The sequence below is a fragment of the Gopherus evgoodei genome, chromosome 20 (genome assembly GCF_007399415.2).
Source record: "Gopherus evgoodei ecotype Sinaloan lineage chromosome 20, rGopEvg1_v1.p, whole genome shotgun sequence".
NCBI lineage: Eukaryota > Metazoa > Chordata > Testudines > Testudinidae > Gopherus > Gopherus evgoodei.
Window position 1 is genome coordinate 14,939,224 of NC_044341.1, and position 14,207 is coordinate 14,953,430.

Below are 14,207 nucleotides of genomic sequence, written 5' to 3' on the forward strand. Positions count from 1 at the left end.
GAGGTTGAGCAGAGGACAGAGGATTGGCCCAAAAGGCTTATTCCGACAAGCTTGATTGTTCCATTATCTTCCCATTGTTTGTATTTCTCTTTTAAGCAACATAGGACTGGTTGACCTGCTGTCCTGTTGGCCAACCTCCCTGCTCTGGGGTTGGAACACAATGGGCGACATTCGCCCTTTGCAAAGAGCCTGTCTTAGGACTCTGCATGTAAATCTAGATGCATAGAGTGTAAGTCCTGCTTAAACCGTAGAGTAGCGTGACCTACCCAGGATCACACAGCCAGTCAGTCGCAAAGCCAAGAAAGAAACCAGGGGCAAAGACTCCCTGTGCTTACCATTAGATTACACTGCCTTCCTGATAGACCAGTGCTTGGGAAATCCAGACTGCAGTGAATGCTGGAGATGGGAAAATTGGTGGGTGGGAAGGTGAGAGAAGGATGTTTATGCCAGGGGGAAATGGGGAAGAAATCAGGCTGGAGTTCACAAGGCCTGCATTTTTGCTTTTTTGTTGTCTGTCCATATATGACTGTCTGTCTTGTTATTTGTATTGGTAAGATCTTGGAGGCAGAGACCTCTTCCATTCCATGCGCATGCAGCAGCCAAACCTGGCTGCGGCTTTTAGGTGCTACCAAAGAATCATTTCCTCAGTGGGCATGTAGGCCGGTGAGCAACACCATGCAAGAGCAACAGGAGGTATTGCAGGAGCGATCCCAGGCCAGAGTCAGGGACAGGCCCTGGATTCCTGGCATTATTTATTAGTTAAACAGCTCTGCATAACCAGTGGCCACTAGTTCCGTCTTGCTGGCCTCTCCAGGGAGTGGGTTCTCTTCAGGCTGGCTCTGCAGCTAGGGAGGTAGTCTAGTGTGGGGCCAGGCCCATCCCTCCGTTAAAAGGGTCAGTCACCCTGTGACAGGGCACCACTAAAACTGAGGGGTCTGAGGGGACAGCTGGAGGGGAGGGATCCTGGATTGTGTCATTTGATGGATTAGGTCTCAGCCTTGGCACTGGAGCCTCCTTGGAAGTGGAGCCCAAGAAAAAAGGAGCCTGGTGCATTTCCCCCTCATTAATCCCAACACTTCTGCTGCGCCCAGCACTGGCTCTGTAAACCAATGTACCATATTATCCCTGATTCTTTTGCAATGCTGCCGCTCACCCTCTGTGACTAATAGCAAAAGCACTTACAGCTGTCTTCTTCCTCCATAAACACTTTGCTGACATAGCAGGCATAGACGAATCCAAAGAGCTTCAAAACAAAAACACAGAGAGAAACGCCAATTATTTGGAACTCGAGAAATGTGAAACCAGACAGATAGCCAGGGTCAGAAGTAGCAGCAGTGGACACGGGCAGACTATCTGGAGCAAATAATCTATCAAGTCAATTTAATCTCTTTATCTTGCTCACCAGTTACCTGCAAACAGATTTAGAAGGTTACAAATTTCTTAGTAAATTTCAATTTCACAAGCTGTTCATGTTGGGTGAAATTCAGAGGGGCCAGCACAGACCTGTCCATCCTCAACCCTATGGGCTAATGTGTGATTAACTATTACTAACCATGTCTATTACGGCAATGGCCCGGGACCAACTGAGAACAGTGTCCCATTGCGCTAGGTGCTGCACAAAAGTATAAGTGGTGCATAGGCTTGGTGCTTGGGTGACCAGACAGCAAATGTGAAAAACTGGGACAGGAGGTGAGGGATAATTGAAGCCTATATAAGAAAAAAGACCCAAAAATCAGGCCTAACCCTATAAAATCGGGACATCTGGTCACCCTACCTGGTGCAGGTTTTCTGCATGGGATGAATTTTACCTTTTGGCTCTGTTTTCAACTCTGTTCATGGCAGGTAACAGGTCAGCTAAGTCCCACGGCATTAGTTCTGTCCTCTGATGGGATGTCCAGAAACCAATTTAAGACAAACTGGTGCAACTTGTATGTTTAGCAAGTGAGTGGGAGGGGTATGTCCTAGCACCTTGGCCAGGTGGGTTCTGTGACATCAGTCCATACTGGGGGTGACAGGGAGTGCTCTTTTGGGAGAGAATTATGGGGCTCTGTTGGCTGGCAGGGTTGTGCCCCTGCCCCCCACACTTCAAATCCCTCGAGTTTGTTTTATGGAGCTGGAACTGGGGAACAAGGGTGGAACTCTCTTTGGCTCCAATATTTGTACTTCATGGGCTCTGTCTGCCAGATACCCCATTGTCTGAGTCACTTACACCTGGACTGGAGGAAGCACTGGGGTCCTGGACTCAATGGAGGACAGTCTCATCACTGACCCCCAGCGTCCTCAGAGGTGGCCTGCCTCATGGTGTGGCAAAGGTAGGAGCGGATTTCTCGAGCGGTGCTGCCGTGGGAGGGCTGTGCTGGAGACCAATACTGAACTCCCAGGTTCCTACGCAGGGAGAGCTCTCTCTGACCCTGCCAGGCCACACACTCTGCCTGCATGAGAGGCCAGCTGACCCGACAGGAAGCCTGCGATTAGCTCGGAGACATCAAGCTGCAGAGACTAGTGGGAAGCAGGCCCTTCTCAAAGTTCACATGCCCAGTTCCCACTCCCTCCGAGTCCTGGCCCCACCCCAAATCAAAGACTGCTGCTGCCAAGGCTGGTAGAAGCCAGCCCAGGGTGTGTCTGGCAGATGTTTGGTGTCTCACTTGGACGGGGTCCGCCCTATTGCCAGCTCCATCCAGCTCCCCCATTGCCAGGCGGAGTCATGAATCAACACTTGACGCACAACTTTTTTTTTTTTAATTGGGCTTGTCCTTCATGAGGCTGCACGAGGGAGCCCTAATGTTATTAATGGGGACATGGGGGAGGGCTGTGTGTGCACAAGTGTGCAATAAAAGTGCACCCGTTTTTAAACCCTGACTTGCAGCTCTCCTTTAAAACCTTCCCCTCGGCATCCCCGAAAGGGGAGCATGTCTCTCCGGCAATTATTTCTGCTTCCAGCCCAGCCAAGGACACATTCACAATTGCTTAAACTCCCGGCATCTTTCTGCCTGGTGATAACTCACTAGCAGCTCTGGTGTAGGAAGCTGCCAGACGGGGAGATGAAAGCAGTGGCCTCAGTCCTCACGGTTCTGGGAACGTGTCACTCAGCTCTTTTGTTGGCTCTCCTTGTGAGTATGATTTCTGAGTCAACACTTCGCACACACGAAACAGCACATTTCGGGGGGAGGGGAGGGCTTTCAGGCACAGGGTCTGTCTGCTCTGCTCCTCTCCTGTTCACACCTCGCGCACCACCAGCCCAGAGAGGAGCTGATATGACACATTATATTATCAACATCTCCCCTGTAGCACAAGGCGCTAATGTACGCTAACACACGGGGAAGTCGCCAGCTGGAATGTGCCAGCCTCGCGCCCGCAGATATATTAGTGCCTGAGCTGCATTCCTTTCTTCCACTCATTTTACAACTCAAACTAAAGGGAAAGGAGCAAAGCTGGTAATGCTCATGGCTCTGTTATCTGCTAGGGCAGTGGTCCCCAACTTTTTCCGGGTGGTGGGCGCCGGACGACGAGCCACTGACAAGTGGTGATGTCAAGAGGCATCGCCGCCAAAATGCTGCTGAAAATCAGCGGCATTTCGGCAGTGACGCCTCTTGATGACGTCGCTTTTCGGAGGCATTTTGGCGGATGCTTGTCCGCCAGCCAGTATGCACGCGCACATAGGTGCCCCAGCAGGCACCATGGCACCCGTAGGCACTGTGTCAGGGACAACTGTGCTAGAGCGAAATTTACCAGGTGCAGAGGAGTTAGTGTGCTTTGTGATGGTCTTCTGTATGAGGGTGAATTCCAGCCCAGATCTTTAAGTCATTCCCCCACACCTGTTGCTATTATTCATTCCATGATTTAACTAGGGACTAGAGATACATTTACCAGAGAAGAGCACCCCGAATTGCTGTTCTTGTATTTTTTAAAGATCAGTACCAGTTCCCACCACACCTCCCCATTTCACTTTGAAAATAACATGGTCCCAATAGCCTCTAAGTGGTGGCTTTTGGGAGTGGCAAGGGATTGAAATGACTTCAGCCACACCTAGGCGCCTAGGTCCCACTGATTCCAACAGGACTGAGTGGCCTAAATACCTTTGAGCTTGTGGACTGATCGCTCTACAGCATTTCAGCTCCTTGAGGGGTTTGTGTGAGTGCCACAGATGCGAGGGTATCATACAATAACACAAGCCCCTGAATGGTACATCGCAGCTGAATGGAAATGGAGGAGTTTTACTTTTAAAAAGTGAATTTTTTTTTTTGAAAAAAATGCATAGCGCTTTGTTCAGTTTTACTGGACATTCATTAAGAGCACGACCCCCTCTGGGGGCCATCCTGGTGTGTCAAACTTCACTCTGTTGGTTCCTGTTGAATGGAATCACAGCCTCATTATGCCCAGTTAAAGGGGATCCTTAATAGAGACAGGACCAGAATCCCAAATCTGGAGGGTAAAGTATCCTTTGTCTTTTGGTTTCAGAGTAGCAGCCGTGTTAGTCTGTATCCTCAAAAAGAACAGGAGACCTTGTGGCACCTTAGACTAACATTTATTTCAGCATAAGCTTTCATGAGCTACAGCTCACTTCTTCGGATGCATAGAATAGAACACAGACAGAAGATATTTATCCATACAGAGAACATGAAAAGGTGGACTTATGCTTACGCTAAAGCTTATGCTGAAATAAATTTGTTAGTCTCTAAGGTGCCACAAGTACTCCTGTTCTTTTTGTCTTTTGAGGAAGTTCTGATCCAGATTCACTTCTGGGCTTGGCTTTAGCACGGGCCAGAACTAGAATACATTGAATCCAAATGCTCCGGAACTTTGGGGAAAATTTGGATTTAGACCCAAATCCCATGTCTCAGCCTCCCAGTCCTCCACCTTCATAAATAATGCTAAGTTAGCATTTCTGTAGGGGTCCCTCACCCCTGAAATGCAGCTGACTCTGGGCTGCAGTGTTACAGCCATTCGGTGCTAGCGATGGTACACAGTAATTTCTAGGAAGGTCAGTAACAGATAACTGGCCAGGATATGTTCTCAGTGAGCTGGCTGGCTCTCAATTGCCCTGTGGTGTGTGTAGCCATCTAGGAACACAGGAATCTATCCCATGGCACAGTGTGCAGATCACCTCTTTTCACCCCCTTTGCACTAGTGTACAAGTGCAAGGTAAGGGAGTGTCAGGCCCACTAAGGGCATGTCTACACTGCAATCACAGGTGTGACTGATTTGATCAACTACCTTGAGTAACAGCAGTGAAGCCTTGGGGGCACAGGCTGGCCCCTACCCACCCAGGACCACAGGTACCTACTCAAGCAGTAGTCGCCTGTGCTGTGGCTTCACTGCTGTTATTGGAGCTGGCTAGATCACAGCTCTCTCGGGTATGGCTACACATGCTGCAATCATACCAAGACAAACCCTTACTCTGGTGGCGTTACATTGGGTTTACACCCAATAGGCTTGATTCTCTTCTCACTTGAAACCAGGAGTAACTCCCATGGAGTCAAATCTTGTGCATCAGACCCAGGATCTTTGCTATTCCTCACTCAGGAATCACACGGGAGGGACACGAGATCCGAGGTAAACCCTGGCTCCCCTTACCGCAAGGAATATCTGCATGGCGCTGCTCACTACCTCGATGTACTGGTAATCGAGCAGGCATCCGGTGACAGTGATGACGTGATGGTCCTCGGGGGCCAGGTTTGAGTTCATCACCGGTGTCACCAGGCAGCCAGGCCCATTCTCCATCCACCACGAGCGGTGCAGCGAGGTATTAAAGGTCATGATGAAATCCCGGTCCTATGGGAGAGGAACATGTGAACATAAGCACAGCGTGAGGCACCCCCTTTGTGTAGGAACCATTCCCCAGGAGAGGGCACTCCTGATTCCCGGGGTATGATGGTGTTGGTTGTGAACATGTAGAGCCTCTATTCAGGGTGGCTACTAGGAGGCACCCAGCAAGGAAGTAAAGATTTGTGTAAGCAAAAAATACAGACAGTCTTGCATTTACCCTGATCACTGTGTTCTGGTTCTCCGTAATTGCTACATGGTGTCAGCAGTGGGATTCCAACCCACATCTCCATAGGGAGACAATGACACCCAAAACAAACCAACAAAGGCCTGATTTTCAGAGGAGTGGAGCCCTCCCAACTCTCGGCGACGTCAGTGGGAGCTGCAGGTCCACTCCCCAAAGCAGCACCAAGAGGAACAAGGCTTCACAGGGGAAGGGACCAGTAACCCACTCAGCGTAGTGCTCTGTGCCCTCATGCCGTGCTGGGTCACAGACAGGCTGACAAGCCTGCTACAGCATCAGCCAGCAGGCCTGGGTCTTTCAGTGCAGGCAGTAGCAGTTCAGGCATTGAAGTTCAGAAAGCCCATGTTCTAACCCCACTGGTGCCTCGCCCTGCCCCACAGGACGGAGCGTTACAGTACCGTCCACATGTACTTCTGCACCAGACAATGAATCCTATTCGTATAGTGCATCACTACTCCATCTCTCCTTGCATCCCCAATCTGATTTATTAATAATTAGCAGTGCCCCGGCCCTTCTCTAGCATCTTCTATTCCCAGATCTCAGTTTAGAGCAGTTCAGGAATTTAGCCTTATAACCCCTGTCAAATGGGGAACCTGGCCACATTCTGCTCTGCCACGTTCTGCTCTCCATCTCATCAGCGTAAATCTAGAGCTACTTCCCTGCAGTGACTCCACAGTCACACACGTTACTACGCACAGAGTTGGCCCAGAGACGTTAGCTGACTTGCCCAAGGCCGCACCGGGAATCCAGGGCACAGCAGGGATGAGACCCAGGGACCCCAGCTGGTGAGAATCAGAGGAGCTCCACTGACTTCCATGGGGAAGTGTCAATTTACAGCAGCTGAGGACTGAGCCCCTCATCTCCAGTCTGCCAGCCCTGTGCTCCAGTTTCTTCCCCAAGGGCTCCAGCAGCACAGGAAAGGGGCAGCTGCATGCTGTACAATCGCTGCGCAGGCAAGCACCTGTGAACTGAGGACACCGCAGCATCTTTGAGATCCCAGCAAGCCCCAGGATTAGTTCCTTTGCGCAAGCAGCACCTGTACCTCCAGCTGTGCTAAGGGACCTTTGCAGGTTCTCTCAGCACTGGCTACACTAGTGGTCCCCAAGCTTTTTTGTCTGGCGGGCACCGGATGACGAGCCATGGAGGACCGTGGCGGAGGACGAGCATCTGCTGAAATTCCGCCAACAAGCGGCAACGTCAATAGGCGTCACTGCTGAAATGCTGCTGACAAGTAGCATCATCTAGAGGCGTCGCTGCTGAAATACCGCCGAAAATCAGCAGCATTTCAGCAGCAACACCTCTGGATGATGCAGCTTGTTGACAACATTTTAGCAGATGCTCATCCACCAGCCAGTACACGGGCACACTTAAATGCCCTGGTGGGCACCATGGTGCCCATGGGCACCGCGTTGGGGATCCGTGGGCTACACCATGCAAAACTCACAAGATAGCCAGAGCACATGTAACGCCGACAGACCCTGGTCATCGACAGGCAGGATCAAACCGGGGACTTCTGGAGTGTAGTGCATGAGCCTCTACCATGAGCTAAAAGCCAACCAGCTCTTAGCTCAGGCTGGAGAGCAGACTCATGTCACTCTCTCTAAATCAGGGGTGGCCAACCTGAGCCTGAGAAGGAGCCAGAATTTACCAATGGACATTGCCAAAAAGGCCACAGTAACATGTCAGCCCCCATCCTGCCCTCCCAGCACCTCCTGCCAACCAGCAGCCCTGCCAATCAGCGCATCCCCCTCCCTCCCCATGCTGCCTGCCCGCTGCGATCAGCTGTTTCACAGCGTACAGGAGGCTCTGGGGTGCAGGAAGGAGGAGCAAGGGTGCAGCAGGTGAAGGAAGGGGTGGGAAGGAGCAAGGGCTTTGGGGGCAGTCTGGGGTTGAGCAGTGGAAAGTTGGCGCCCGTAGCTCCGGTCCCGGAGTCAGTGCCCATACAAGGAGCTGCACATTAACTTCTGAAGAGCCGCATGCGGCTCCGGAGCCGCAGGTTGGCCACCCCTGCTCTAAGTCATCTCCGTGCCACCAGAGGCAGAACACCGCACCCAGCAGGTGTGTGGGTGTAGACATGCCAACTCACCCCTGCGGCACCTCCTGCTGGTGACTCTTGGGAATCCTTTCCATCCAGGAATGCCCTCTGCAGGCCAGTGAGCCACCTGTCCTCTGGCCCCTGTGTCTCTCTCTGGACCCTAGTGCCCTTTTAACTGGGGTGCTGCCCCCTAGCAATACCCCACCAATCTGAGTCTCCCCTCCCTGAGGAACCCCCAACCCACTATCCCCACTTTGCCTTAGTTTCGGCTACTGCCCAGTGTCCATCTAGCCCCCACGCCCTGGGGCAGACTGCAGTATCAGCCACTCATCACAGGCAAAGGGTTTGGACCTGCTGCCTTTGCCTACCCCTGGGCTGCCCCCTGTAACCCCTAGTACCTCTTGGCCTTCTGCTAGGCCACAGCCTGGGGCTTTCTAGGCTGGACCTCCCCAGCGCCTCTGCCTTTCCCCAGCCCTGCTCCACTCAGGTACCCTAGGTCCAGCTTCCTACAGCCAAGCCCTTCTCCTTCTACAGGCAAAGAAAGACTGTTTAGGCTCCTAGCTTCCCTGGCCTTTTTATACCAGCCAGCTGTGGCCTGATTAGGGTGTGGCCCAGCTGCAGCCACTTCCCCAATCAGCCCAGCTTTTAGAGCTGCAGCTCTTAAGCCCTTCTTGCCCCTGCCACTGCCTTCTCCTAGGCTGTTTTAAGCCCCAAAGGACAGGAGTGGGTAACCACCCTGCTACAGTGGGTTACACAGGGACACTCAGCACCTGGAGAACCAGCACCACAACACTCCAGCAAAGCCCCTGGCCAGGTCCATTTCTTGGTTCTGAGATGCAGATGGATTCTCCTTCTCCTCAGCATGGTTTGATTGCACTAGACACACAGACCCCCACCATGAAGGTTTTGCTCCTGGATTTCTCTGCCTGGTAAGCCCATTAACATGCTTTGGGGCTCTCCATGGTTGATCTCCCTGAGTTTTTAAATCTCTGCTTCATACACAACAGGCCTGGCCCTGCAAGACATGGCTTTGGGCTGTCACCAGGGGAAGGATAAGATGCTGCTTCTCTAATCCTCCCAGCCCAGCGCCTGCACTCGCCTGATAGCAGACTCGCAAGATGCAAAGCTGAAATTCAATAGAGCCAGCGATACGTGGGCTGGGACTCCCTTCCAGAAGTGACCAGATGAACGCACGGCACGATCAGCGCAGCTGCCCCTGCTCACAGGGCAGAAGAACAGATTGGACTTAACTCTCCTGCAGCCGGGCTTTCTTTGGGTGCAGCCACAGAGAATACTCTCATCTGAAAGCGTTGCTGTGGGAGGGTTCCCCAAAGAGAAGAGAGGCCTCCACGGCATTTTGTGTGTGTGTGCGCGCGCACACACAGGTTCAGGAGCAGAGAGCCACTTCAGTATGGTGCATATGTCCCAGCTCTGCTTTGTGTTTGATGTTAAACCACAGCCACCTCTCTAAGCACTGCCAGGAGCACCAAACGCGCAGCCCCAAGCCCTGAGTTCAGGATCCGGACCCAGGGGAGCAGGGACTCTGGCAGTGAGCAGCCCCATAGTGCGCTGACAAAACATTTAAATTTTTTTGGAACAAAAAATCAGAATTTTTGTCAAAAAGGATTGTTTTCTGAAGAACAACTTTTTTGACCAAAAATGGGTATTTATTTTAAAAATGGTATTGTCCCCCCTAGTTTTCTTCAACCAAAAACATTCAGCACCATTTTTGATTAAAAGCCAAAAGTTTGGGGTTTGGGTTGTCAGAAGCAACACAAAAAAACCCGTCAGTGTTTTGGTTTCGAGGTTTTTCAGTGAAAAGGAGATTTTTTTCTTTTCTCATTTGCACTGAAAATTTTCATGGGGGAAACTAAATAATTCCCCAAGCAGCAACACGTGTGAGATGAATAGTCAGGGACACTTGAAAACAGAACACTCAGCTGGGCACAGGAGATCCAGGATCTATTCCCCACTCTGCTGCTGGGTGACCTTGACCAAGGTACTTCACCGCTCTGTGCCTCAGTTCCCCATCTGTACAATAGGGAAATGATACTGACCTCCTTAGTAAAGCACTGTGGGATCTCTTGATGAAAAGCACTAGATAAGAGCTGGGGGGTTCTTTTTATTATTTAATAAGAACAATGCCATTTGGGGGGACACAAAAGAGGGCCCAAAGGGCCCCTCACATTTCTGCAGATGCAGCTGACATGCCCACAATAGCCTGCATGTGTCTGAGCTGCAGCCTGTATGTGTGGGTCTCAGTCCAGCTCCCTACAGCAAAAGCCACCCGATGTTTGGGATGGTTAGGAAAGTGTGGGGAGCTTAGATTCCACGTGTGCTGGGCTTCTGCGCAGCCTGCCCCATCCCCGGCTGAAACTGGAAGAACTGAACTACGCCCAGAACGAGACAGAGACAAGAGAACCTGCCACAGCCCAAGCACAAGTGGGAATAGCAGAAATCTCAGGGAAGTGACACCTCTTTAGCAAAGAGGATTAATAACCCAGATCTGCAGACTCAGGAGGCTCAGAGTTTCAAACAAGCATCCAGTCTCCACATCTCAGTGCAACCCTACAGGAACAAACCAGCAGGTGCACTTCCTGAGGCACCTAGACTGTAGCCTGCTCCCAAGTCTGCACAGCCCAGTGCTCATGGGCAACCCCACGATAACAAAACAGCGGGTTGTGGTCTGAGGGAGAGAAAAAAATCCCACAAAGAGAAATTTCACCTTCCAACATCTAAGGTGGATTCATGAAAAACCTGGATTTTAAAAACTTCAGAATATTATCGTGGCAGCATCATCTGGCGATTGCCAAAAGGAAGGACTGACCACTCCAGGCATCCTGCAGCGACTTATGGGGGGTGGTGTGGAGCAGACCCTGGTCTCTGGACACCGGTTGCTTATCAGTGTACCTATTTCTCTGCCTTTCTTTGACAGCATAAGATTCCCCTGCTTCTTCTGAACACCAGTTTACAGCTCTCCCTGCTGCCGTTAATTTTAACAACACAAACTTTTATTAATAATTTAATGTTAACAATGTTTTTGCTGAGATTTATTGCTCCAACTGCTGGGAGCTTTCATGCAAACAGCAGCCATGCCACATCTTTGCACAATATGTGCTTTTGCTTTGCTACTTTTCCTCTTTGTGAGATCCCATGGCCTGTTTCTCCATTGCCTTGTGCCTTGTGCAGTCGTTTAGAGCAGAGCTTTTGTTACCATTGTGATCTGATCCTAGGCCCACTTTGCATTGATTGATGTACATAACAACACTAGGTACCAAGCACAAGAGAATCAGGCCCCTGGAGCCTGAGGTCCAGACTCGTTCCAATCTCCCTCGCCCCAATACAACCTCCTCACAGAGTTCCAGGATATTTTTTAAAGCCAGAGTACACCTCCTAAACAGCCTTAGGGGCCCGACATACCGGCTGCTTCTGGGAGCAGCATGGAGCCAGGGCAGGCAGCGAACCACCTGAGGTAAGCGCCCCCTGGCCGGAGCCTGCACTCCAAACCTCCTGCCCCAGGTCGGAACCCCCTCCAGAACCCCAACCCCCTGCCCCAGCCTGGAGCCCCCTCCTATACCCCAAATACATCCCCGGCCCCACCTCACAGCCTACACACCCCCTGCCGGAGCCTACACCTCAACCCCCTGCCCCAGCCCTGAGCCTGCTCCCATGCTCCAAACTCCTGCCCCAGCTCAGAGCCCCATTCCACACCCCGAACCCCTCATTTCTGGCCTCACCCTGGAGCCTGCACCCTCAGCTAGAGCCCTCACCCCCTCCAGCACCCCAACCCCCTGCCCCAGCCTGGAGCCCCCTTCTGCAGCCCAAATACATCCCCGGCCTCACCCAACAGTCCACACCCCCAGACAGCCTACATCTCCTCTCGCACCTCAACCCTCTGCCCCAGCCCTGAGCCCACTCCCATGCTCCAAACCCCTACCCCATTTCAGAGCCCCCTCCCACACCCTGAACCCCTCATTTCTGGCCTTACCCTGGAGCCCACCCCCTCAGCTGGAGCCCTCATCCCACCCGAGTGAGAGTGAGTGAGAGTGGGGGAGAGTGAGCGACGGAAGGAGGTGGGCTGGAGTTGGATGGGGCCTCAGAGAAGGGGCAGGGCAGGGATGGGGTCTCGGGGCAGGGGTGGGGCCAGGGTATTTGGTTTTGTGCAATTAGAAAGTTGGCAAGCAACACTGGTCCAAACTAAACATCTGAGCCTGTCTCTCTGATATAGCCTCATGTCCAGCCATCATGTCAAACTCAACATGGATAAGCCAGAGCTTCTAATCGTCCCACCAAGATCCACCCACCGCCTCCTTTCTTGGAAACCGCAGACAACACCATCCCCCTCCTATCACTCAGGCCCGTAATCTGGGCGTCATCTTCCACTCGGACGTCTCTCTAGGTCCTCACAGCCAGGCTGTGTCGAAGTCTTGCCAATTCTTTCTGTATAATGTCTCCAAGACACGGCCTTTCTTATCCATCCACACAGCTAAAAATCTCATCCCGGCTCTTATCATCTCTCTTCTCAATTACAGCAGCATCCTCCTCTTTGGCCCTGACAAAGGCAGTCTTGCCCTGCTCCCATCCATTCAGGATGCTGCTAAAAGATCGTTCTCCTAGCCCGTTGCTTAATTCCACACCACCTTGCTCTTTGCATCTCTTCTCTGGCACCCCCTCATACAGCACATCATACACGAGCTACGTGTCTTCATGTTCTGACCTATCCCCACTCGACCTACCAGCTCTCAGTCACTAGCCAAATGTCGACTCTGGCTCCATGATTCCAGCCTCCATCACCCACTTGTGACATTTACAAACAGGCCCGGTTCGTGCGGCCACATTCAGAATTCTTTTTGACTCTAGTTTTCCTGGAAGACTCTATGGCTAACTGGAAAACTGGTAGAACCGTGACATGAGAAACACTGTGCTAGTGAATCCTAACAAACAGAGAAGTTATTATTATTCAGTCTGTTTAAAACACTTTGCCGTTGTGTGTTGTTGTTGTTTGTTAATGTGTATTTAATTCAAATACCTAAGAAATACTTCGGAGTATAATTGTCTTTGTTAAAGAATTCATGTTACTGCCACTTCTGCTAAGCCTGAGAAATCTCAGAGACCACATTTCCAAGACCTTGAATGAGCCATCTACTAAAAGCCAGGGAAGATTTTACATGACATTCCTGATATTTGAAGGACAATACAGGGGAGGGAATATCTTTTACTGGACCAACTTCTGTTGGTGGCAGAGACAAACTTTTGAGCTTACACAGAGCTCTTCTTCTGGTCTGGAAAAAGTAACCAAAGCGTCTCAGCTATATACAAGGAGGGACAGATTGTTCAGCATAAGAGGTTAACACCTGCTGCATGAAACCACTTAAAATGAAGTGGGCAATTAACATCTGTGCAGTCACAGGACAGAGGAGAGTTAGCAGGTTACAAATTGTTGTAATGAGCCATAAAAACAGTGTCTCTGGTGAGACCGTGATTATTAGTGTCTAGCAGAGATACGAATTTAAATTCCCCAAGCTCGATATAAACTGGCCATCAGCAACCTTTGGTTTGAAATTAGATAAAGGTTTCTAACCATCACAGGAATCAAGTTCTGGAACTGCCTTCCAAGGGGAGCAGTGGCGGGGAAAAAAACCTAACTGGATTCAAGACTGAGCTTGATAAATTTATGGAGTGGATGGTATGATGGGATTGCCTACAATGCCATGGAGCCAATCTTCAACAGCTAGCAGCAAATATCTCCAAGGGCCAAAGATGGGACACCAGCTGGGGGAGGGGGCTCTGAGTTACTACAGGGAAATATTTCCCAGGGGTCTGGCTCATAGGCGCCAACCCACCCCGCCCAGCCCCACCCCATTCCCCCCCTTCCATGAGGTCCCACCCATTCCTGGCCCCCATTCCAACCCCTTCCCCAAAGTCCCCGCCCCAACTCCACCCCCTCCCTGCCACTATTCCAATTCCTTCCCCAAATCCCTGGCCCCGCCTCTTCCCCACCTCCTCCCCTGAGCATGGCACGTCCCCCTCCCCCCCCCCGGAGTGCGCTAACACCGCCAAACAGCTATTTGGCGGCAGCTGGGCAGGAAGTGCTAGGAGGTAGGTGGAGGAGCAGGGACACAGCATGCTGGGGGGGGGAGGAGAAGATGGGAGGAAGCTTGGCTG

At 51.5% G+C, this 14,207-nt stretch overlaps 1 protein-coding gene across 1 annotated transcript in view; it reads right to left on the reverse strand.

The window, feature by feature from the left end:
- Window positions 1-14,207, reverse strand: part of NKAIN1 (sodium/potassium transporting ATPase interacting 1) — a 234,648-nt gene that overhangs the window by 41,947 nt on the left and 178,494 nt on the right. The window contains exons 4-5 of the mRNA XM_030538934.1: window positions 5,575-5,772; window positions 1,183-1,243 (exon numbers count right to left, since the gene is read on the reverse strand). Coding sequence (XP_030394794.1) covers window positions 1,183-1,243; window positions 5,575-5,772 — 259 coding nt within the window. The remainder of the gene's footprint in view (window positions 1-1,182; window positions 1,244-5,574; window positions 5,773-14,207) is intronic.